This window comes from Ambystoma mexicanum, chromosome 8 (assembly GCF_040938575.1).
Source record: "Ambystoma mexicanum isolate Mex_15411 chromosome 8, UKY_AmexF1_1, whole genome shotgun sequence".
Taxonomy (NCBI): domain Eukaryota; kingdom Metazoa; phylum Chordata; class Amphibia; order Caudata; family Ambystomatidae; genus Ambystoma; species Ambystoma mexicanum.
Genome location: NC_090929.1, coordinates 1,439,081,643 through 1,439,108,462, shown reverse-complemented (window position 1 = coordinate 1,439,108,462; position 26,820 = coordinate 1,439,081,643). Strand labels below are relative to the sequence as shown.

At 44.6% G+C, this 26,820-nt stretch overlaps 1 protein-coding gene across 1 annotated transcript in view; it reads right to left on the bottom strand.

Moving 5' to 3' along the window:
- SLIT1 (slit guidance ligand 1) overlaps positions 1–26,820 on the bottom strand; it is a 1,063,959-nt gene that overhangs the window by 173,554 nt on the left and 863,585 nt on the right. The window contains exons 20-22 of the mRNA XM_069611588.1: positions 17,368–17,511; positions 14,645–14,811; positions 11,128–11,260 (exon numbers count right to left, since the gene is read on the bottom strand). Coding sequence (XP_069467689.1) covers positions 11,128–11,260; positions 14,645–14,811; positions 17,368–17,511 — 444 coding nt within the window. The remainder of the gene's footprint in view (positions 1–11,127; positions 11,261–14,644; positions 14,812–17,367; positions 17,512–26,820) is intronic.

Sequence of the window (26,820 nt, the reverse complement as noted above, 5' to 3'; positions counted from 1 at the left end):
AAGTTGAAGATTTGGGAAATCCCTTCCTAAACTTTGAGCGCCTGGCCAAACAACTTGGGTGAGGAGAGAACCTTAAGAAATGCTATTTGGGAACCTTGTTAGAAGGGGAACTCCAAACTTAATATCAACTGCTAAACCTTGCACAGGGAGCCTCCTTCCTATCCATCAAGGAGGGCTTGTTAAAAAGAGTGAGGTAAACCTGCTATTTTTATCGGCAGAAATTACAAGTCATTAGGTTGAACCCGGGAGAAACCCGCTTAGAGATGGGTGAACGGGTCAAAAACACGGTAACTCTATGGACTAATAATAAAACTCTATAATTGACAGAGATGATTACCTTAGAACAATTTTAATTCCTTAACCACTTTTTTGCAAAAATCCATCCTTCAATTAAATAGACTATTGGCTATTGAGACTGTGCAAAACCACTCGGATACAGCTAAATACTTCCAGCCAGCCCATCAATGGGAAGATCGACGAGATCATAAACCCATCCTTCGGCCTCAAACCCAGGGATAGATAAACATGGGGGGACATATAGAGTCAAGGAAGGGATGCCTTGCCAAAGAGTAGAAATCAGAAAAGCTGCTCCAAAACCTAAAGATGAAAGCCGAAGGGAGGAAGTAAAAGGAAGGAAACCACCTCCTCTGGTATGTTTTCCTGCAGAGAAAAGGGACATCTAGCTAGACATTGTGATGCACCTAGGCTGCTTGAAGGGTGAAGAGTGGGAAGGACCCGAGGAAGAGCTAGAGCCTTTAGCATCTGCCTATGTCAAACCCCTACCGAGGTTACCTATGAAAAGGCTTGGGTGAATGGGAAGCAGGTGAAGGCCTGAAGCGACTGGGGTAGCAAGCAGAGCGCTATACGGGACGATTTAGTTACATCACAAGACTTAAACCATGCAACTCTAGTCTGAGTAACTTGATTACATGGAGACAACGAAATATATTCTAAAATACTAGTACACATAGAAATCCTGGGCAAGTCCTGTGAAATACCAACAGCTATATTCCCAGGGTTCCCTGAGGAAGTCATTCCGGAGCGAGACTTCCCCATCTTCTCTACTCTCTTATGCAAATCTCCTCCCCATTCAGAGATTTTCTGCCCCAGAGGTTCCCGGAAGAAAATAACGACTCCCAATACTCTCCAGTATGGGATAGGGAAAACTCAGAACCAATAAAGCCCAAGACAGCCTTTGAAACCCAATTCGTAGGTTATTGTAGAGAGTCAGATAAGTCCACTTCACCTCTACTTATGAAAACCGATCAGTGGAATATGTAAGAGTTCCTGGACATCTCTCACCCCTGTTCTTTGACTAGTCTTAACCACAGGAAATCTAGACAAAGAACAGGTATATCCAACTCGCATAGGGGAAGGATATGTGAGAAACCTGAAGGTGTCTCCCTGGCTAGTCCCCGGGGATCTGTCATCCAGGTGGCCAGGAGACAGCCTTCGCTATTGGATCCAGTTCCTGGGGGTGGACCAGTAAGGGAGGATCATCTGGATGGGGGGTCCTTATGGAGTGGGAGTGGGACACCGACTGGTGAGACGCGGTATCCCCCTTCTTTCAACACATTTCCCACTTCCTAGCACATAGGATATTCCAAAACACTGCCCCCCCACCCTTTTTGGACATGAGCACTTTCGCACACCATGAAAGATAACGGACTAACACTAGAGCCATTTATATGACATGTCCCAATACAAGGGTCAGGCAAAGTCAGGCAATTGACAAGAATTACACACACCTGATGGCACTTTCCCTTTGCCTCAGGGATAATAGGTGTAGCATGAGAGCACAGGATGAGCAAGGCGGACTGCACGACGTGGGAGCTAATTTAGCACAGCAGTTCAAGAGAAAGTGAAAGATGGCACATACTGAGAGGGTGACAAGGAGAGAAGTGGCTTTGCCCTCTCCGATCAGGGTCTGTGAAACCTCCACCGTAGGAAACATAAGACTGCAAACAATAGCCAGCGTGATTACCAGCCGGGGAGAGATGCTTGTTTCTGTGGTACCAACCTTGACTCCAAGAAGAAATACAGCCAATCGGTACATCACAGCCAGTGAGTCAAGGGTAGAGTTGATAAGAAACCGAGCTGTGTTGAATGAAAAGTAGCCAACGGCTAACTTGAACTGTGAAAGGCTTAAAGAGCTATTGATTCAAAAGGTGGAAAACCAGCAGCAAAGGAGTCCGTCACCACGGGGGTGCTCACGCAAGAAACTCTGGTTGATTACGCAATGGTAGAAACTAACATAACCAGAAGGCCTTGGGGAGAGGAAAAAAGAGGTCAAAGTGGTCATAGAGGGGTCTTGTAAAATCCTCTGTACCGTCAAAAGTCTTTGACCTACAGGTAATTGTGAAGGAGAGGGAAATTAATCCTGCTTGGTGAAACTAGCGCATGAACTGTGTGTCGTAAAAGTTGGCAAGAGTGAACCCGGTGGAGGGATGCTAACGAGAAGGGCCGAAGTCTAAAGTCCATAGTGAAATGTGTGGTAAAAGTTGGCAACAGTGAACCCGGCAGAAGGGATGCTAAGGAAAAGGGGCAAAGTCTAAAAAGTTGTCAAGAGTGAACCCGGCAGAGGGATGCTAACAAAAAGGGGCTAGGCCGGAAGTCCCTATGAACAGTGTGTTCACAGGACTAAACCCGACCAAAGGATATCCACAGTGAACTGTTTTGCAAAAGGTGGCCGGAGTAAACCCGGCAGATGCAGGCTGACAAACAGGGGTGAACCCTGAGGAACTGTTTAAAAGGACATTCAGACTCGGAAAAGTAAGAAAAAGCCATAGGGAACCCAAAGGAGGGAGGCTGGCGTTTGAAACTGGGTCCTACCCCAGCAGATGTAGATCCAGGGGGTGGAAAGCCATCACCCCAACAGTCATTTAGAAATAACTATTTATTTGTTTGCTCGTTTTGTTGAAAACCATTGACAAGACACCCCAAGGACTGCCTTGTTTTTCATTTGATGGTCGAAGCTTGCTCCCATCTTAGATTTAGGTTTAGGTTAGGCGTTTTTCCACCCTGCATTTACAGTTTAATAAACACCCTTGAACTGTGATCACTTGTGTCTGTTTTTACTGTTGCCACCATGAGGTCCTTACAGCATCAAGAGTAAAGCAAACATGATGAGTGTTATTACGGATAGACTTGCCTTCATTGGTGAAGTCAGTGTAAACAAAATCACCTAAAACGTCATCTCTGTTATTGGCTAGAGTGGGCCCTGGGGAATGGGATTTAGTGGAACCTCACAAAATGCCTGGGAAAGTTACTCCTAACAATACTAGGTTATCAATGGTCCTTGCATGGAGCTCTAGGAGAAAACAGTGTCTTTGGGAAGAAAAAGGGGAACTAGGAATTTAGGGTGAAGGAATGGCAACAATTATGTCTACAGTTGACATGGTAGGGTTTAAAATTATTTCTATCTGCCCGAAGAATGCTGGGATTCTAGAGAAAGAGCTCTTTGCTGAAAGCTACCCAGTAGAATGCACCCCTTTAGGGGAATCAGTGGAAAATAGTGGAAAAAGCTCTACAATCACCAACTAAGAGTATGGATAATGCTATTGTGGAAATCATTGTGCAGACCGTCAGTTGAACGATAAGTTGGCCCTAGGGGGAAAGCCATAGGGTGGGTTGGCAACATATTAAGAAAGGGATCATTGCTGACGTTATCCAATGTCAAAACAGTATCAACTTCACCAGAACAATGCCCAGAGTTCTCCCCTCAAGAGGTGTATAGCCTGTCAAATAATTGATGCAGATTTTTAAGATCCTACCAGGGATGGGGGAGGTAATATCCAATTGACCCCTGCTAACGAGGATGTATCGAAGTTGGCAGCTAAAGTAGTGCCTGCTGGGAAATCAAAACCTATATTAACCAGGGACACCAACAATCATATCATCGGCGGAGAAGGTGATTTATAATAAGAAGCTGAGAATGCCGGTGATCCAAGACTCTAACGAAAGGGAGTGAATTTTTGACCATACACATTTTATGTTGACTGGTATTAACAGACTTGCACAGTGGGAATCAAGACAACATCTAAGAAATAAGGTTTTTCACTGGTTACAAGCAAGAACAGGGTCTGTATGTATTAGAATCCAGGATCTGAGATTCCTACGTAGGACACAAATCAAGGAGTGGACTACAGTCAACAATGTTTACTGTGCCATAGTAGAATGTGGGCAGAGCAATCTACCTGTGTTCCTTGGCCACTGTAAAAACTCTGCAGAACTGCCTTTCTGCTTCTAATGTTACAATTATTTGAGATAATATATCTTTTTCGTTCTAATGTAATTTGTTGGATTTTGTGTTGTGTATGGCCTTTGTTTCTGTGTGTTTAGCGCCTATATGCCTCCAGGTCAACTTGTGTGCTTTATAAATAAAATAAAATAAAATCAAAATACACTTTCTTATTGTGGAATGGTGTTTTTTTACTGGGAATCAAGAGTAAAGCAAACATGGTATTATTATGTGGATATACTGGCCTACATAGGTGCACCTAGTTTGAATATATTTCCTTACTGATGCATGGAATTTTATACTGGTAAAAAGTAAATTCTTATATGTTAATACTGGCATTGGTGCAGCCAACTGGCACAGACAGCGTGAACATGTTTTTTATAATGGCATATATTGTGGGCAAAGGCATCATAAAAATGTGTTGGATAATGCTCCTGTGCCATGTTAATATCTTGCATCTATTGGATTTGTTCACGTGCTAACATTAAAAAAAAACTATTCCATACTGTTTGATTTTATTTACCAAATTCCTAACAGAAAGTGTGCTGTAAAAGACACCATTTTAACCCATCATTTTAAATATTTTTCCAGGGGTAGAATCCCTTTGGTTACAACTGGCTCTCTCGCTATGGTTGGTCGCTCCTGCATATTCGAAGATTCACCAGCCTCCACTAGTAAGTAGCGTTTACATTGAGAAACTTCCACTGCAGTCTTCTGTTTCTGTTTGCATAATAAAAGCACAGATGAAGCAGGCTTGTAAGTGACCTCTCTAGTTTTGCGCTGCTTCTACTTTACGTGCACAAACACACTGCTCTATGGGCACAACAGCTCATAACACACCCTACTGTCATTTGTTTTCTGACCGAAAATCATGAACAATCCTATTGATAGTTTGGTGTTATTTCCTGCCATTTAAAGGAATACATTGACCATTCGTGGGTATAGTTTGGTGACACTTCTGGCTGGTGATCATCCTATCTAAGAAATGAACTGTATTTATGTTTCATTATCACCCCTGGAGCATCTTCATACATGTCAAGTCTCCTGCAACTCGCAGGTGTCTCCAGCAGAGGGAGACATACTCCAGCACCCCCACATTAAGACACAATCCTCTCATAAAATGAATAGCTGCTGTCCGTGCTCCGAGTTGAGACGCTTAGCTCCTGTCATGCCAGGAGCTATATGCCTCATGATTGGATAACACTTGGTGAGTGTTATGCAGGTGCGTACGACGTCCATGACTGCTGCAAACCGTGTGAAAAAGTTAGTCTTTCAGAGCCTCTGAGAGGCAGTGCCACAGCCAGAGGCGGAGACAGGGTAGGGCCCGAGTGGGCAAGGCCCACCCAAAATCTGTAAATGCCTACTCAGCAGCGCTGTGTGGGCATTTACAGATGTTAGTGTCGCTGCGGTCGGGCCAACTACATTAGCTTCAGGCCCCACTAGTTAGACAATCCTGGCTTTGCCCCTGGCCACAGCAGAGCCAAAGGCATTCCAAAAGGCTTCAGTGTCACTGAGACCTTTTCAGGTTCATTTCTGCTGCAGTGCAGAGCCTCAGCCCCCTTCCTCCCACCAGAACCAGAACACAACTCTCTGCATGCCGCAGCAAAGCCCGGCATGACCTGGACCAATCTGCGCGACACAAAGGTGCCCTTCCCACCCACACCCCTCTCCTCCTAAAAGGGGCTTTCCCAGCAGGTCACTCAGCATTTCAAGAGGAAAGGGCAGAGCTTGGAATGCACCCGCCCCACAATTCCGCTGTATCGATCATCAAACACCATCCCGTTCCAGCATCTCTTCTCTGTAGATTCCCAGGTTGCGTGCCCACCATCTCTTCACCCTGTGCTCCCCCGTTCCATGCCCAGCATCCCATCCTCAAAGAATCAGAGGTTCACCTCCTTGGACTTTCCGGTTCCACACCATCTATTTTACGCAGAATGTTTCAACATAGTGCATCTTTTGCACAGACCCTAATGTTTTCCGTCCCCCAGCCCCTTTTCACCATGGAGCCTAATGGTCCGTTCTCCACATCCTCAACAACTTTCATCCACAGGTCAGATATGGGATGGCAGAGGAAGGGCAATGTAGCAAGTGTTGTAAAATGCATATGGGCAGGTAACTATGCCCTAGTATATATGCATTTGGATATATGTTGATAAGTCTGATAGATAACGTGTCCTCAGTGTGCGCGTGCCTGAAAGACTGTGACTAAAACAAGTGTATTTCCTTTCTTGTTTTTCTTTCTTTCTATTCAAGTTGTGAGAAATTTCCAAAAATATAAACCTCGAAAATCAGATTTTTTCATGGGGTTTGGGGGGGGTTAAGGGGTTTGCAGTTGGAGGGAGGCGAACCTCTGGCAAAATGAAGACTTGACGTTGGCATCTCTGGATCTTCTTACCTGGGCCCCTCACCTACTGCAGTGTTTATACCTCTCTATTAGTGCACATGGCTGGAAAACGCCAGCACTGGCGCCATTTTACCAACATCACAGGTGTATCGGAAGTAAAATCACATGAACTTTGACCACTGATGGCGTCAATCGAAGGGGCTTCCCATGGTGAAATCGCCAGAAGCAGATCCAATAATTGAACGATGCGTGTAAAACTAATAACGCACACAACCAAAATCTCCAGGCCTCCTCTTACTGCTCTACAGAATGTTTGCCCATCAGCACTTTGCTGGTCTCTACGGCACTGCAGCGGGCACAAAAGCGCCCTCGCCTCCTGCTCGTGCAGCTCATCTGAACGCTGAGAGTCCTCGAAGCGCAGTGCGGACAGTGATGGCAAGCACTCCGACCCTTGCGGAGCCATTGATCACGCCTATGGCGCCGCACCTTCTGTGGGAATCCGCTTGAGTGCTCTGCTACATTATGAAGAGAGGCTATAATAAAGCCTGTCCAGGGTTTCAGAAGCCCTCTAGTTTGAGAAAAAACATTGTGTTTGTACATCACGGTGTCAGGCAGAGGCTTCAGTTGTCAGTTAAAGCATTACGGGAAATTATTTTCAGGTTTAATCTTTCCTGAAGCACGACATGGAAAAAATCCTGCTGCTGCTCTGGAGCCCATGATCAGGCCGACATCTGGTATTTACTGCAGAGGAAAGGAATCAGGGGGTTTTCCTGCACAACCAAACTATATAGCACAGAATCAATAGATTCCAAGTGATCATTTATTTCACCTAAGGTAGAGATCAGCCCTTAAAGAAGACGTTGATCCATCCCACAGGATTTTTTTTTTAAGCAAATAACGTTAAAATAGACACTGACTGATGGTGTCTTTTGCAACATGAGGCCAGTCTACTGCTATACTCCTCCAATTGGTCACACCAAGATCATTTATTATAAAAGAAGCCCAAATAATAGCAGTCAAATCACAGGGGCGTCATTTCACCAAAATGCCATGGGCAGGGGAAGTGACATCACACGACCCTTGACCTCTGATGACATCACAAGAAGTGATGTCATTTGACCCCACCCCAAAGTGACATCACAGGAAGTACGACCTTTCACCCATTGACAAAACATGAAGTAGCATCACATAGCATTTACACTATGGACCACCGAATGTATTGTTAATATCAGTGTGTATTGGCCCATATTACCAAATGACTGTGAATGCAAGCAAACGTCCAAGGCCACATGATAATGATGTGTTATTATATAGCACTTACACTTAAGCACTTTATATAAAACAAATATACATACAATATCACCCAACATCTGTTGGTACTCATTTATCAACCAAAGAAGGATGAAAGGCTGAGTTGGCCTTGACAGAATGTGAACCTGCCACCTACAGATCACTCACACATGGCAGCAGCAAGCTATCAACCCACTGAGCTATTTTACCTGCTATAGTAAAATGAGCAATTAGATGTCTGAATGTTCTGAAAGTCAGAAAGCAAATTACACTCCGTAGTGGATACCATTAAACTGGTAACTGAGATTTAACAGCAGGTCAGTTAATCTGCAGGTCTGGTGCAAAGTTGGCTACATGTCAGGCTTCAGAGGTTGGCAAAATAATTACCATTGAGAAGGTTCATAACTGTGCATTCAAGAATTTAGAGTAGCGCAGAGAAAGCAGCGCACGCCCACGGCATCCCCTACTCTCGGCACTGGTTACCTCGTACATGCAAATAAACATCCTGAACAGTATGCCATGGAGATAGGAAAGATAGACCCATTACAACAAATCATTCATTGTAGCACAACGAAATCAATGGCCACTTGAGGAGCTTTGGTCAAATATTTCTATACTGTACAGAAGCTTTTAGGCACAAGGATTTTGTCAAGTGAGTGAGGACACCAAGATGGAATGTCATGTGATGATCGTAACAAAGACAATGGCAGAAAAAAACATGCTATGACTGCAATTTAGGAAAAGCAAAATACATAGTCCGAAATTGATGCTTATTCAATTCTAAATGCTTTTTGTACGTTTTTGTCTGCATTGTGAATTTGAGGTGTTTAAGAACAGACTAAATCAGTGACTCACCCCCTGAAATGTGCCTGAAATAAACCTTTAATGAGTCTAGCAATTATTGTATAGAATTCCAGAAAGACAAATTATTTCTTACTCCTATTCTTTGTTATTAAGGGTCACTGCTCAGAGTTTTACACTTGTGGAACCCCCTGTTTTTTTAAGAGTCCTGAACAAGAATGCCAGCAACTCCAGAGACAAAGAGCCACATGGCACTGGCCACAGCCCAGGCGCTTCCATTGAAAAAAATGTAGCAAGGGAGACCTCAGGGGTCACAGTTGCGACCCAAGGTGACCACCAAATGACGTCCGGTCAAATCACTGATGGTGCTCACAATCACTGTAATGCTGGCTGAGCACCTGTATGTAATGTTTGACGCATAGTTCTACCGACAGGGTTGGGAACAGAAACTGATTTCTAGTTCAAAATATGTAAATAAGCTGATTAAGGCAAGTGGTGGTCACATGAGAAACATAGAGCCAATGTAAAATGTTAGACCGCCAGCCTGATAGTTAGTAGATGCTAACAAGCACTGGCTAAGCCAACAGTTTTGGCTATTCCACGGGCATGCGATTGGCATTTTTCATGCACTGGCATAATGGTACTACCTGGCCATAAGATGGCAACTGCCAAATAGTGTTGGAACCTTGGCATATTATGGTAGTGCCTGCAAATGCCTATCTAATCCCTATAAACTGGTGGCTTTGCCAACGTTTGCTTTTAAGAGGAGTTCAGTGCAAGGAACAGATGCAAGGATGCGCATACTGCTTATAAATCTAATGAGTGAAATCACATGGTTAAGACATCTGTATTACACCAGAAGCTGGTTTATAGCTTAAATGTAACCATTACCTTTCAGAGGGCTACTTAGAAAACACAAAGCTAGCTCAAAGAGATCCAAGGTGGATGTATTTTGGGCGGGGCTGGTAGTGGGTGGGAATGCCCTAGCAAAGGGACTTGGCATGGTATGGCACAGCACTTGTTAAGTGCAGACATTATCCTCATTATGGGGTATCATGGCGCTGAGACAGTGGGTACTAGAAGACCCAGACCAAGAATACTGAGTCAGGACCCTCCCAATCCCCCAACCAAAACCTTCCATGGGCCCCCATTCAAGGAGGGAACAGAAAGGTCTTCAAATTATGTCTGAAGTCTAAATGATTCTTATTACTGCGCAAAACAGCGGGAAGCGAGTTCCCGATCAGTGCGGCTTGTACTGGGAAAGACTGTCCCTCCATTTCACCCATCTGAACTTGGGCACTGACAGTAAATACGGAGAGGACAAGCGTAGGCATCTCCCAGGAACACAATGACAAAGTTTGGCACTAATAAAGACAGGAGTCTGGTGATACATAGCTATATGCACCATGCAGAGTGCCTTAAATTGTATCCGCTGTACCACCGGGAGCCAATGTAATGCTTGCAAACCTGGGGTGATATGCTCCCTCCAACCTTGCCTTTAAAAGCATCCTTGCTGCAGCATTCTGAATACTTTGCAGTATGCCTAACAGCACTGTGGGCAGACCTAAATATAAAGCTTGGCAGAAAGCGAGTCTGCTTGAAATAAATGCATTTAAAATCTGCATCACTGACAAAGAGAGACTTGCATCGCCGTGTGCAGTCAATGAGTGGGTAAATAACCAAACACCACCCACAGGCTGTGTCCCTCCTAACGTGCCACTTTTTGCCTATTTTCTCTTCCCGTGGTAATCATTTTGGCTTATAGGCAGCGCTTGCAGCACTATCTAAAAGCCAAAGCTGAAAATCAATGGCAATTTTTAATGGTAAGTAAATTAATTGAAAACTATGCATTTCCAAGCCTCCCTTTGGGATTTTAACAGTAGCCACAAAGATAGTGGGGTCCACCTAGTTCTGAATGTATTGCAATGCTATTAAATGCTGGGTAAGTAAGCTTCACTTAGCCATAGTGTGCACACACGAAGTATTAATTAGAATATCAAAGTGCTCTGAGTCCACTTGCACTCCTATGAGTTAGTAGCTGCACTTTGCTAGTGCTGTGGGAGAGGTTCCCCCCTGCACCACTGTTGCATCATTAGTCCTGATTAGGGTACATTTTTGCATTTCTTGTTGAATACTAAATGAAACCAGCTGAAATGTGTTGTATATTTTTCTGAAATGTGGAGATGTTCATTTCTTTTGCGTGTGCGCTCAGTGCAGTATGATGGGTCGCGCCGCCAGATGACATGCGAGCAATGCTTGGATATCCTGATTGTTTAGAGGCATGTGCAAACAGACTGCAAATCTGACTATTGATAATATTCATAGCCCTATTGCTACTAATAATAATGGCAATATTAGTAACGGACTCACTTGAACATCCATTTCCATTTGTGACGGAAAGAAGTGCTTAGCTGTAAACGCGCGTCCCTTGCACTTGCGCAGCGCTACTTACAGTTCTGTGACGTTCTTAGGGATTCCCTTTGGCAGCGACAGGAGGTGCTTGTTGCTGCAACGGACGACAGTGTCCAAGCAGGTGCACTCCTGGGGACACTGAGGACGCGGGACACAGCTCATCTCCTCAGGACCTGACAAAGAGAGCAGAAAGAACTCGATGAAACCATCTACTCCATCTTAAAACATCCTCTCATTATCTATTTCTCTGACTACTGCAATTCATTTGGACACCACATCTGTCACTGGGTTCCATGTTCTTTTATTTCATTGCGTGTAGCGGGGACCGAGCTCGAGGGCAGCAGAGCGCTTTATACAGGGAGGGCACACTTTGCATCCGGACAGATGCAACTCTGGCCTTTTGTGCAGGAGGCTGCATGCCATGTCCCATCAAGGCTTCAGAGGTCACTGCTGCCAGATGCATGCGCCTGTGCATGAGATGCGGAAGGCCACAACATGGGCTGCAAAGGGGGCCATTGGTGAAAGGAAGTTCAAGTAGATTGTTTTTGTAACACTTTTCTCCACCCTTGTAGTAAGACTGTTCTTCTTGATGAATGGATTTGAGGACATTGAGTGGGAACCTGTGAGTGTGCACCATACACTGTTCTATGAGGGCCAATTCATGTAGGGTTCCAGGAGAAGAATGTGAGGGGCAGTCGGGCTCTTGACTTCTGCGCCCGCACCCCCTTGCATGCAACTCCCCGATTCACAAAGGGGACTTGAATGAAGGAGGAAAGACTAGCTGGGGGAGCAGCAGGGGACCCCAGCCAGCACCTCCATATCCAGCCACCCTCACAATGCAGTGGGGACTGCCACCTGAGTGTGTGCTTGGCACATGCAGGTCAATGTGTGACTTTGGACCATTGTATCTTAATTCTAATAGTTAATTCTACCACAAGTAACCAAGTATTACTCACAAACGATGGCTCAGCTCCAGAAATTGGCACACTTTCTACTGACAGGAAACAAAGGCTGTGTCGTTTTCAATCTATACCACAAGACTGCTCTTCTAAACTAGAGCTTTCAGATTCTCATCAGTGTCAATGATCTTCAGCCAGAAATGTAGACATGAAACCTTAGAGAGGGGGTCTTCAACCTTTGGCACTCCAGATGTTTTGAACTACAACTCCCATCATTCCAAGCCAGCATAATCAATGGGGCGGGATCATGGGATCTGGTTGCCAAAACACTTGGAGAGCCACATGTTGCAGACCCTGTATTAGAGAGGGAGTCTGCGGTGCACATATGGTACAATACAATGAAACTCAAGTCAGTGCACTGTAAAATAAGGATTTTCTTGTATGGGTGAGTCTCATAAATCAGAATCGTGAAGAAATAAACCACAGCTTTCATGCGCTCCAGGAAGACACCAAGCGGCTTCTTCTCAAAAGGTTCCTGTATTTATTTTAATATAAGGCCCACTTTAGAAATAGTTTAGCAATAAATATAATGCATCTTTCGACAAAGCACTTGCATATGTGATATATTTCATCTTATGGCCTCAGTTGGGGGCCAGATTATAGACATTTTGCACTGGTGCAAATGGAAAGCTGCACAGTCTTAGCACTAGAGGAAAGTGTGACCTAGGGCAAAATCCTATCCTTTCAATGCACTTTTGTACCAAGAAAATATTTGCCCTAATGCTAACAGGGAACGATATTAGCACTAGGGCACACTTTGCCTTGGTGCAAAATGCATTGAACACGTATGGGCCTGATTCCCAAAATGTTTTTCAATGGGATGCGCCCACTGAAACACACACTGTGAATCAGGCCCTGTGTTTTGTTGTACTAAGGAAATGTTTGCCCTAGTGCTAATACAGTGCAAAATTGCACTTGCACTGGTGCAAGGTTTCTGTAATGTAGCCCGTAGTGATAACTGCCCACATACAAAGCAATCAAGAGTTTCTGCAATGTTGTCTTTTGTACCACAATACTCCTGTTAAGAGTGTCACACAGTGGCATATTCACTATCAATCTGCTACACATTCATAGGATGCGCTTACATTAAATAAACAAAGAAATGCATGTCTGTAAGCACTCTGCAACTCTCAGTAGATTGACTTGTTTATATGAAATGTTTAAAGGGCTGGAGTTTAAACCCCAGCAGAATAATTGGAGGGAGGAGCTACATGAAGTCTAACGCTGGGCTTTTATATTGGTGACCAAATTACAAGGATTGCAGACACCACTGGCTTAAAAGGCCCATCAAACAAGAACATGGAGCACCAATCTGCCAATCTAGAAGAAGGAAGTCCTGCAGTGTGGTAACTCTAGCTGTACCCATGATGCCTCAGATTGCACGCATGCCACTCCCTATACTCCCTATCCTGCTAATAGCGACTGCCGATCATATGTAATTTGGGTACAAAGTTTAGCGGACCTGTGCTAATAGTGTTGACTATCTAAAGAATTGGCATATTTTGGGCACATCTCTGGAATATATCTGCTGCCATTGGGATCTGGAGCCACAGCAAATGTTGTGAACTGGATATCACACTCATTCGCCAGTTGAAACAGCAAATATCACCATCTGGAAATGGAGTACATTGACATAATTTGCAGAATATATGAACATGTAGCACCAAAGCACAGCGTTTGGATGTAAATGAATGAAAGAGTGAACTTGGGTGGTACGATAGCACAATGGCCTCTGTGCATTCTGCAAACACGTTCTGAAACATAGATTGTCAAACTGCAAAACTACATGCTGATAACACTTGCAACAACTTTGTAATTGGGTTGATGAACGTATATCAAAAAATGACCAAAATCTTATTATGCTTCCTACAAATGTAGAACCACACCTCAGTAACGACCTACGTCTTTCAGTGTGTGTGGGATATAACATGTGACTAGGCTCAGAATTCCAATGGAGAGCAGATGCGGGCAGGGTTGCATGCCAGCAACAATCAGTATGCATGAGAACATTGCGATCTAAAGCATTGCAATGGGGATTCTTTGCATGTGCATTTGGGAGTCTGAAATCATGACTAGAATGTACTATTTATTGTTCTGACCATCTGGGGCCAGGCCTGAGAGAAATTGGAAATTGCATGCCTTGTAAATATGGCTTGGAATTGGAGGGAAACCAATTTCTGCAGATGAGAAAAACGAGGAGCAGGGAGATTAAGTTGCTTCAGGGATGAGCTAATTTGCACAATGCTGGGAAGTTTGGTTTACAACTCAAGTTTGCTGGTTTCACGGCCATTGACTTGCCCCTAGACGATATCTCCATGCTTAAGGTATGTCATTGCTCTTTGTGTGTTTGAAGACACCTTTTTTTCAAGTTTACACATTTCCCTTTATGGTTACCTCTTTGTATAAGTGGAGGAGTACTAACGTTGCCCTACTTAAGTGGCACCGTAAAGTAACTTACTTAAACTCTCTTGCAGATAAAAAAGTGATACAGGTACATATGGGCATTTTAGGTGATCATTAACATGACAATAGAAACTGATAAAAAAAAGCGAAGAAGTCAGGAAAATGAAGGTAAACGACAGTACGGCAGTGCGTTACCTTCCTCACACCTGAAGTCGGGGAAGGCGACATCTTGAAGCGGGATCTGTCTCAGGAAGTCAGGGTTCTGGCAGCGGGGATTTCCTGTCACAATCTTCCTCTTCCGCAGCCACTCCCCCAGCCAGGCCAGCTGGCAGTTACAGTTGAATGGGTTGGCCAGCAGGTTCCTAGGCAAGCGCGTAAGAAAGAATTCATAAAATGACCAGAACGTCAGTGATCAAGTATATTACCTAGATGAAAAGGGAAACTCTTGCTTGGACTGCACCAGCAGTGCTATTTCCTTTTTTCAACTAGAGAAAAAGAACTAGTCACTCATATGACAAGACTTCAATTTTTCTTGAATCATTTTACAGTGAAAGCCTGGGACATATTTCAGTCACTGACAAATCCTTAACTGCAAAAAGCACATTTTTGATTTAAAAAAAATCACTTCTGGTCCATTAAGACAGCCTGTTCATTCAAAATAATTCAGGTGTATCGGAAGTCTGCATTTGTCGTCTTATACGTACCAAATGCACAAGATACGCTGACATACAGCTTTTTGGAGTCTAGGATAGCAGGCAACATCCTAACTCCCAACAAGGAGTTGTGCAGTTTTAATATTACAGACTGCAAAAGACCATTGAGTTAAGGATGTATATTTTGGATCTTGTATCTTTCCAGTGGCATCCTCCATGTTGTGTTTGTGGAACTCTGTGCGTTGATGCAGACATGTTTGCTCTAACTACAGCCATGACTAAACACAATCAAGTGTTGACAGGTGTTCATTCAGGTGTTCATTCAGCACGATCCCGGGTCTATGCGCCTACTATCAGTGTCTAGTACATATACAACAAGAAACCTCCTGTGAAAATCACAGGAGGGTCACCTTTACGCCTTAGACATTTGCTTATAACTTATTTCAGAACATGAAGTCAATTCCAACAAATGTAGACGGCTACTCTGAACTCTAAAAATTGCTATTAGCACCAGGGGCGGGGGAGCCAACCAATCAGGTTGCTCTAAACGCGGGCTGAAACCGCTAATCTTAACCCGCATTCCGAGCAGCCCACTGGTTGCTACCTCTTTTCAATGGCGGCGGCCCTGCTACCGCTGCTGCAGCGCTTCTGCTGTCGCTCTGTGGCTGCCATGGACATGGAAGAGGGCCTTCCATTTCTATGACGGACATCTGCCCGCATCCAGTTCAATGAATGAAAATACTTTATTTTAGCACCCCGGGTTACCACTTGGGTAACCCGGGGTGCTAATAGGGCGGATCGGGTTTTAAAGCCCTAGAAAAGAATGAGCCCACACCACCAGCAGTTCAACATTTGACACTTAGGTTTACATGGAATCCATGAATGTGGTGTTAACATAACGAGCCATCTCAGTGACCTTAGAATTTGCTGCAATAGTTGTACATATTTTTGTTATAAAATGAACTGCTATTTGAATAGCATAATTCATGTGTATTTTTTTGCATTGCACAGTTTGTGTGAGTGTGTGAGTGCTTGGATTACTTACAATTCACCTTTAAGCTTGTTACTTTATACACACAATCAGAAATAAATAAGGACGACTACAATTGTGTTTGTCACATTTTGGTATTAATACGTGCCTGTTCACAAGTGTTTCTAGGTGCCACCAGACAAGGGGTGTGAGAGGGGGGAGTCAAGACAAACAATCCTAAGAGGCCTTGTGACATTGGCATCGTGCAAGTGCGATGAGAAGTGCAGGGAAAAGAGAGGGGGAAGTGCAGGGGAAAGGTAAGGGGAAGTGCGATTAGGGCAGCATGGCTCTGAGTAAGTGCAGCCAGGGCAGAGTGGTTCTGGGTAAGTGCAAGGAGGCAGGGGGGCTGTAGGGGTTACAGTCACAGCCCCTGAGTGCGCGGTAGGCCAGGAGGCAGTGCAAGGAAGACTGGTCATGGAGGAGCCTGGTACCCAGTGAGACTTTGAGGGTACTAAGCAACCAATCGACGTCGCGGGCAGGTATGTTATCAAGGAAGCGAGAGATTGAAGGCAGAGGAGAAAAGGAAGGTATTGAGCCACTGCCAGAACTTCAGGTGGTCTAGCTCAAGTTTGAGAGGGGCAGAGAGGCTGTTCCAGAGGGAGGCACCTGCAGAGGAGAGAGCTCTGACCCCCAATCTCTGCTTGGAGAAGCGTCTCACGCACAGAGAGTTAGAGGTAGCTGAGCAAATGGCTCTAGAAGGATGGTATTTAGGCAGATAGAGTTGGATATAGTGAACGCCCCGGCCCCAGAAACCCTAGTGGACAATGCAGAGGGTGTTGACCTTGATCCTTGCTGCCATCGGGAGCCAGTGGAGAGATTTCAGGGCAGGGGAGATGACATCCCTGGGCTTGAGGCCAAGTATAAGTCTCCCAGTCCTGTTCTGGATTATGCATAACCCTAAATATACATTTCTAATTATTTGAATGTTAGACCTTAAAAGTAATGTGCCTCTCTGAATGTGATGGGTGCACTTGTCGCATATTGCAGAGTGAATGAATGGTTGTATGTAAGCCTGTCTTCCATTACATTTTAAGAACTTGCATAAATAATAAATTAAGACATAATTCATCAACACAAGTGCTTTCATTTGTCCCGTCATGTGCCTTTTTAAAAAAAAAAAAAGTACAGGTTTCCCTACTGGCTTTCCTGTACTTAGACCACACTTATCACAGATGGCATTTTGAACCAATGTTCATAGAATGAGCTTGAAAGGTTACAGGCAGATGGAGACTTACAAGGTTGAGAGGGACTGCAGTGTGTCAAATGCTCCGGGGGCGATGGTGCTGATCTGGTTATCATAGAGGGAGAGCAACCTCACGTTCCGGAGTCCGGAGAAGCTGTCGTTGTGCACACAGCCTATCTTGTTATTCCTTAGCATCCTGCATTATGAAAAAGAAGCATTACATACTTTGGCCATTATTCAACACAAATATCTTCGCGCTGACAGGTAAGTAGCAATTCATAGGACACATGACTTTCCATGACTAAGACCGATTGTTTCCCAATGCGCCGCATGGAAGAGTTACTGTACCTTCAGTAAAGGCCCATCAGATTTGTAAACCTGGCATCTTAGGTGCCCTAAGTAGACCCTGGGCCTCATAACGAGCATGGCGGTAGCCGTGCCTGTATCTCAGGCACGGCTACCGCCGTGCTCGCTACCGGCACTGCCTCCCGTGATTGGGCAATATCCGGCCCATCACAAGATGAATGGGCTGGTAATTGCCCATTCGCGGGTGGCGGTATTGCCGGGCTCCCGACCCCCATTCTGCCCTCTAGGGCAGAATGGGGGTGGGGAGCATGGCTGCGCCAGCACTGTTGATTACGGTGCCGGCGCAATTACGAGTTATGCTTGCGGGTGCCGCACAGCCTGCCAGGTAAGACCTGGTGGGCTGTCAGGAACCCGCGAGCAGAACTCGTAATGCGGCGGGGCGGTATGAACGGTGCCGGTGCCTTACCGGCATCGTTCAACCCGTCACCGCCAGGGTCATAATGAGGCCCTCTGTTCTCTATGAGTAGCTCTCCTTATTTCTAAAGCGACTGCCTAACCTTGCCCACTTCTTCACTGCTCCTACTCCTCGTCTTCCTCCTCCCAAAGCCATCGACCTCGGAGTTACCTTCGATTCCTCCCTTACCTTTTCTGCCTGAATTCCTTTGGTCTCTGAAATGTGTAAGAATCCACTCTGTGCTACAGCATTCACAAAATGGGTCCCTTTTAAACTTTTAAGGCAACCGCAACTCTCATCCTCACCCTTATTTTCTTCTTTTTGATTAATTGGGAGTCTCTTCTCATTGTTTTTTATTTCTTTATTTTATAGCGCCTGCAGCTATTTCTCTCTTTTTGAACGTCCCACCATTCTCCGCATCACTTGCTATCCTGCGCTCTGCACTCTTTCTTAACTACTCTCGTGATCTCAACGATTCTACATGTTTTAATCGCAGTCCGTTTGATTGCCGGCTGGTTGACTTAATAGCCTTCCCCACATGTACTAGGACTGGTATTATTTTATAAACTAAAACCAGTCCTGCTAGTGCTGGATAGTGGGTCAGGTATCCAGGTCACCTAGAGCGACATGTGAGAGTGGCCTTTATCGAACTGACTGCGATCAACAAACGATACATATCTCGATCCTTTTTATATGCAAAGGTCGTCTTGTTCCCCGTCATTCTGCTTCCCTTGTCACCGCCTATGCTGCTTCTGCTTTTCCCCCACTTCTTCTGGGTTAGGATGAATTTCATCTGATTTGCTAATGTTTAACCATTCCCTTATGTACCATTTCTGTAATGTTTCACTAGAGTTTGGTAAAAGTGAAATTTACATTCAACAAAATTAATTGAAAAGAAATATAAGTTCATGACAGAGTTAATGAGCATGACAGAGAAGGTACCAAGACATGGTACAGTAATGGAGACAGTTAAGACAGGGACAGTGAATCGAATACGAAGGTCAGTGGCAAGTTTGGGAGGCATTTCATCAGTTTTTAGAAGATGCATTTAAACACTGGTGAAAATTGATGATCAATGCACGTATTTCTGCAGGCAATCATTGTCAAACTAATAATGAATGGCTTGTTAAGCCTTGATCTTTCAATATGATATTTATTATAATGTTTGCAGGCCCTTCTTTCTTGACATCCATGCAACAATGCAGGGGTTTGAACAGAAGGGAAATCCAAAAGGCTGACAGGAAGAAAAGGAAAAAGTAGTAGCAAGAAAACAAGGCTGAAGACAACAGAAGACACTTCCATTTCTTTTCCACGCCATCTTTGCAGAGCACGTCTCTAGCACGCCTTCCTTGCCGCACCAGGGTATTACTTCGTCAGGGGGGATGCCTTACCATACCGATCCCTTTTCTTGATGGGGGGTGTCTCCCACTTTACCCGCTCTTGATGCTGTACTTTCATTTTGAAGTGGAGCCCTCCGGCACCCTCTATTCCCTTCTGCCTCTCCTCGGCGCCACACTAAAGATCTGGCAAACCAGCGCCCAATCTCTAAATTGCCCTGCCTTGTAAAACTGTTGGCGTCAACTGTCAGTAATCAACTGGAAAACTTAATTAAGGCCAACAACTTGTTGACTACTTTGCAAGCAGGGGCTTGACCAGAAAGAGGTAAGGAATCAGTACTTCTGGCGGAAATTGACGACTCCGCTCCATTACTGACAAAGATGGAGCGGTTGTGCAGGTGTTATTAGACCAATTGGTGGTCTTCCATTTTGTCCTGTCACATCTGATTCCTGTGTCGAGGTCTCCACAATGAATTGGATTAAATCCTATTTGAAAACCCCCAGAAACAGATCATCCCCCCGCTACCTTTACTCCGATGAATCTGAGGGAAAACGTGATGTCCCACAGGGATCAGCACTTCCTCTGTGTTTTGTAGAATATCTTTCTATGCCCCTTAACCCACCCGAATCATTTACTCGCTATTTATTTTGCAATTATCCCTATGACTCCCAGAAATCTACTTTGCCATTATTAGCAAAGCTAGCAACAGGTTTAAAAGCTCTGTGCTTGCTTTAGACAGGGGAGTGGAAACAGCATTTCTGCTAAAACAGAGAACTTCATGTTAGGCAAAACTCCTGATGCCGGCAATTTGTGGATCGTGAACATGAGACTATGTCCAGAACCTTCGTCTGTGGGAAAGAGCCTAGGAGTCCTCATGGGCAAGCAGCTCTTCTTGCCCCCTCAAATTTCACATATGATGAAATTAGACTTTTCCACGTGACAATGTGAAAGAAAATGTTTCCGCAGTTAGCTCAACCAGGCATTAGTAGTCCTGGTTCAATAAGGTGTGGATTATGTCAACGGCCTCTACCTGGATCTACCTACATTTCCAATACCAAAGTTCAAGAGCCTCCAAAATGCCATAGCCCATCTACTCCAAACACCTTTTTCATGAACACGTGATGATAGGCATGAGGGCCCTGCGTAAAATCCCAGTGGGAACACTACTCAGCCTTTTACAGAACAGGAACCTACTTTCTCATTGGCTGATGAAATACAGTCCTGGTTATATGCCAAAAACAGTCCCTTGTATTGGTCATCTTCAAGCAAGGTCATGGGTGAAGCTTGCGTCGAAGGCTGGTCTTTTAGAATTTAATCGGAGGGACTCACTTCCATGACTTTTGAAATATACAGACAATCACCATCACTTCCGCAAGACTATGAAAACTGCCTTGCTTCATAACACTTTCCTCCGCCTAGCAACCACACTGAGTGCTCTACGAATAAGTTAACAGCATAACATGTTGACAAGTCATTGCTTCCATTCTGAGGGGTAGCCCTACTCTTTCAGCCAGCAAGTGCTCTATGACAAAATGTATAACACATTCACCGGAACATTCATAATCACCCAGTTATACATTTGCCCAGCTGTCACAATCAGGGCGCTGCCAAAGTGTTTTTCAGAAAATGGGAATGGGGGAATTTTACAGGATTTCACTTGAAATGCATAAATCCCATACCAGACCTCAACACTGTATGAAACAGACATTTGTAGAAATTAGTTATTGCTCTCAGTCAACTTTATTTGTGACAGAAACTGATCAGTTTGTTATTAAACAAATGATTAGTAAAAAAAGAAGCAATTTGCTATTCAGAAATCAATAGCAGGACACAATCGTCTCAAAAACGCACTCTGCCAAATTGGCAGGTTAGTAACGATGTCAGACTGATTGCCAATCTCTTAACTTGTCAAAACGTGAATGGTGTTGTGGTGCAAATGGTCCTGCTCAAAGAAGTGTAAACAACATGACATTCGAGGATTGCTCAAATACCTCATAATCTTTGAACTTGGAAGGTGATTCAGCCAAAAATGTTTTATCAGTAAAGCACTTTGGGGAGGCTAGGCTGCCATCTTGGAAGTCCTTTAAACAACCCCCCTTTGCATTGTGGACACGTGATTAGGCCCCCACAAGGCGATGAGGCTTAGAAATAGCTGGAACACTCTACCGCTTGCTGTAAAAATCGGAAAACACCTTTCACCCATGCTAGAAGTATTTCCAAACTATTTCCAGCATGGCTACATGCTAGAAAGAGAAGCTTGTTTTATTATATTTTTGGATTTCTGTAGCGAGAGGCGCGCAACGTGGCAGAAATAATGATTTCCCCATTTCCAGCAAGGGCGGAACTCTCACTAGAAGAATAGATCCAGTGCTCGGCTAGATATATAGAGATGTTTCCTGAGAAGTGGTTAAGTGTTCTCCTGGGGTTTGGGGGGTGTGATCTCCAAATAGTCATGGACCCAATATTCTGGGGTTTGAGTTGACGTTATAGTAGACTACGACTTCAGGAAATGTGCAATCCTATTTGTTCGATTAAAGGGCGGTTACAGGTTAGCAACATACCTTTAGACCCATTTCTTTTGTTTCATTCTGTTACACCTTACAAAGGAGAGCTAATATTCCATGTCCATACTTCTTTTATCCGGAAAATAGACGATCTCCCTGCCAGATATAAACAGTAATGAACAGGCGACTATTTAGTGATTTAGAGCCAACTTTCAACGTTGACTGGGTACATATTTATGTGTTCAACCAGTATAGAATGTCTGCCTTGTGGCCAACATTTGGTCTGAATACCTTTCTGAGGTGACCCTTGGATCTGCTAATAGGAATCTTGGAAAGAAATCACGGCTCATAAACCTACACACAGCTATTATGTCAATATCTTTGCAGAGAGCGAGGCAAGTACAGTCACCATTGCCCTCAATACTGGCATGTTAAGCGTATCTGGGTTTATGAGTCAGTTATCCTGGCTTGAAGAAGCATCTGGATGGAGTTCAGTTCTGATGCCTGAACTACATTTATCTGCACCAGAATAACATTTCCTGTCTTTCTTCTTCTGAAAGAACATAGCCTTCTTGCACAACCTAAAAGCATCGCTATAATGTGAGGCAAGGAACACAGGGTCGTAATTGACAAAAGGAGTGGGCATTTATGACCTGGAAATGCCGGTTGCCCGTAGCAACACTGTTATTTTGCTTAAAAGACAAGCAGAGCGAAAGCATTTGGTTTTACATTTTTCAGAAGAGATTTTTCCTAAGCGCCTGACACAGGCACTGATATAATTTCATAATTATTTGCGAAAAGCTTCAGGTGAGGTAGGCCTCCCAGTGGTGCCTCCAAAAGGTTTCATGTCATGTCACAACTAGTAAAAGTGTAGACAAATGTATAGATGCACTCCACTGCCGTGGCAGCATGTCACTGCTCAAGGAAGATGAAGAGAGGCCAACTTGCAAAGAAGAACATTGCAACTCACATTCACCAGCTCAGTTGTGGTAACCTTCAACACTAGTGAAAACAATAAACAGTGAAGGGAGAGGACAGGGCAATGTGCAAGCTCCAGGGCACCCATTCAGATATTCCAGTAGTGAGCCCATCTTCACTGGTGGGATGGAAGGCTTTGGATCGATAACAACCACTTGAGATTCCTTATGGGTAGGTTTCCATTCCTTAGTTTTAGTTTCAAATCCATCTTAATCCTATCCCTAAAGGATGCACTTTTAACAGGCAATCTTAGACATGTTTTGTTCTTTTTGGGTTTCATCAGGGAAGTGAAGATAAGTTCACTGGGAGATCTGAATGACTGCACAGGAGCATGCACAATGCCCTATCCTTCTCCCCACACCTGTGCTGTTCCCCAAGTGTCCCCCCTTTACCTGCTCTATTTTAATACTTGACTTCAACCTCTCTTCACTCATTTAAAAACCGCATATGTTTTTTCTCACTCAGACATTAACAACACATAGGGTAACATTTGCATCTCCCATTCCTCCTTACAGGATGCCACTGAAGAGAGGATCCCAGGAATGCACCACCTCACCCACTTAAGATTCAAGAACGCAAGATGCAATTTGCTGTTTGGACAGCCCCCAGGAGGGCCAGTGACATGCACATATTCTCTCAGACAACCATTCAAACCTTATCCAGTCAGCGTCTTTATGGATACATGCGCCACTATACTGATCATGGATCCAAACGCCTCAATGGATCAAATTGACTAAATACTGAACATCCAGTGTTCTGAAGTCACTAATGACACTGCAACATAGCAGCGTTACTCATGAAGCAAACCCCCACCCATGCACAAAGTTATATGGCACACACGTGCACACACAATCAACATGCTTACACAGTGCTGTAGATAGAGGATAGATACATATACATACTGTCGAAAGCCTTCATTATTTGTTCTCATTAGCCAAATGCAGAAACGCAAAACGCAAGGATAAGAGATGCAGAGCAAGCTTGCAGACAGGTATTGCAACTAACCATATGGAAATACAGGGTCATATAAGGAGCCTGGAAGAGCCACATACTACTAACCTATAAGAAACGTAGCATGGTATAGATATATAGAAATCATAGTATAATTGTAGTGAGGTTACATGAGGCCAGGGGCCTCGGGACGAGACGCAAAGAAAAGCAGAATTAGGCTGCACGAAGGAGCAGCCCAGGGCTCGCACCCAAGGTCAGCGATGAGTAGAAAATTCCTGGGCCTCAGAGACAAGGAGCAACCTGCAAAATACTAGCATAAATCCTCACCAATTGCAGACCAGAGAGCCCGATTTCCTGGTCCTCAACCAAGTGGTGCGGCCGAGCCAGACAATGGTCATTCACACGCGATGGGAAGACGAGCAGTTCCCAGAAACACAGACATGAAGTGAAACATGGATTCTTTAACAATGTTGCAACCCTGTGGGCACTCTTAAAGGCAAAGTTTTAATGCTGACGGTTACATTGGGAACACATAGGGCCTCATTACACGGTAGGCGGTAAACCATGGTGCTATAAGCGCCATGGTTCATGCCGGTAATTTACCGGTACCGCCTTGGTGGAAAGGGGAATTACCGCCCCATTCCAAGGTTGGCGGGGTGGTAATTCCCTCTTCCACCATTGCCCTTCCCCATTCCCATTTTTGCCCCATAGGGCGTAATGGGAATGGGGAAGGTGCTAATTACGGTACCGCAAATTGCGGTACCGTAATTAGCTACCTGGGTCCCTTTGCGGGTTGGTTTTTAACGCCTGCAAAAAGCAGGCGTTAAATTCCCCAACCCGCAAAGGGACCTCGTAGTAAGGCGGTAAGGATTTACCGGTACCGGTAAAATACTGCCTACCATGTAATGAGGCCCATAGTCTTTCTCATCACCTTGAGAAGGTGCACTGAGAACAGAGCTGGATCCCAGGCCTGGGGAGATCAGCTGCAGCCAATCAGGGAACACAAATCCAGGGATGGATGGGAGCGGGCAAGGGCCAATGGTAATCCTCTGACCCTGCAACAATGTAATAGATAGTTTTTGGGGAAGAGTCAGGCAAGCCACCTGACATGTGAGGGCCAATAGAGTAACATTTGTAGGTGCCATGTATAGGCACTACCACCCCAACTACCCAATCCTATACCCTCGTAGGTTTTTGGGGATGAGCCCCATGTTGTGACGCAGAAACTGAACAAATTTGCCCAGCACGGGCTCAGGATCTGTGATTCCGGGAGATACTCAATGTTCTGTATGATCCCTGTCTGTTTGTGTAATAAATGACAGTTCTAACTTGCCCTTGGCATCTGTGTACTGGGGGAGGGTTCGTTGGGCACTGGGAGCGTGTAGTGCGAACCCCAGTCCCTCTGGTATAGCAACACCACTTCAGGTGCCTATTGTGGCCCCATTCAGGGCTGGATGACATCCAACTAGCTCAAGCTCAACCAATCCAAAACTGAAGTTATATTCCTTTGCCCCCCAAAAATGTAACACAACACCCCCACTTTTTCTCCCCTTCCTTCATTCTTTGCCAGTTTGTCTTCTACTGCTAATCACATTAGAAATCCGGGTATCTAGCTGGATCCCTCTCCTTTCCTCATTTCCCACATAAGCAAAGTCAAGAACACGTGTCTCTACCACCTCAGAAAACTGAAAGGTGTGCTCTTTTATTACCTGAAAATCTCAAACATATTGTAGATGGAGATCTTATTAACTCCTGGTAAATCATGGTACTGCCCTTTGCGTAGGACAACTCTAAGTTCTTAAACAGCAGCAAGCCTAGCATGTTGTGGTCTACCTAATCTTTGGGCTCTCAAAGAAACACCCAACTTCTGAAGCCAAGGCATCTCTCCTCTGGCTCCCTGTATGAGAGTGGATCCTCTTTAAGGTTATTTGCTTGATACAAAAGGATATCTATAGGGCCAGCCTCTCTTATCTCAACAAAGTCGAATCTAGATGTCAGTTTGCTTGAATAGCCTCATTGCATCTCTACAACTTAAATGCACCAAAATGTACTAATTGCGGCTTTCCAGTCACTAGTGTCTTAGGTCTTTGTGCCAAGTCGAATCTAGATGTCAGTTTGTTTGAATAGCCTCATTGCATCTCTACAATTTAAATGCACCAAAATGTGCTAATTGCGGCTTTCCAGTCACTAGTGTCTTAGGTCTTTGTGCCAAAGTCAAATCTAGATGTCAGTTTGCTTGAATAGCCTCATTGCATCTCTACAATGTCAAGGTGCTAAACGTTAGTTCATGGTAACTCCCAGACACTACGACTCAGGCATACAAGGAAGTATCTACGGCCTAACTTAATACCCAGACGCCATCTTACAGTATGCTTCTGGCATAGTTAAGAAAATGTCCCCCACTTGCCTCACAAAAGTCACCTTGACCCTAATACTACTCATTCTGGCCACTATAATGGCCTTCATTTTCAAAACCAGCCATCCCAAGGATAGAAACCTGAGACTCAGGTCCAGACTACCAAGTATCTATGAACCCGTAGGAAACCACCAGAATAACGCCAACAGACGTACTACTACCCAACCAAAAAACCTGTACTGCTCACCTAAACAATCCAATCACACCGGTGATCCATCTCCTACTATAACTGGCACAACTTTGTTCACCCTATCACTGAAAACCTGTCAAACTAGCAAACCTAACAGTTCTCTAACACTACTAGGATCTCTCATCAATGCGAGATCAGCGGTGGCCCATGCCACAGAAATCGCGGATATCCTAAATAATGACAACTTGGACCTATTGGCCATAACTGAGACCTGGCTTCACGAGGCTGCAGGTCCAACACTAATGCTAGCAGTGCCTGATAAATACCAAATTCTTAGAGCGGACAGGCCCAATGCCAGAGGCGGTGGACTAGCCATAATCTGCAAATCTACCTATCCCATTAGACCTGCCATATCAGTCTCCTGAAGT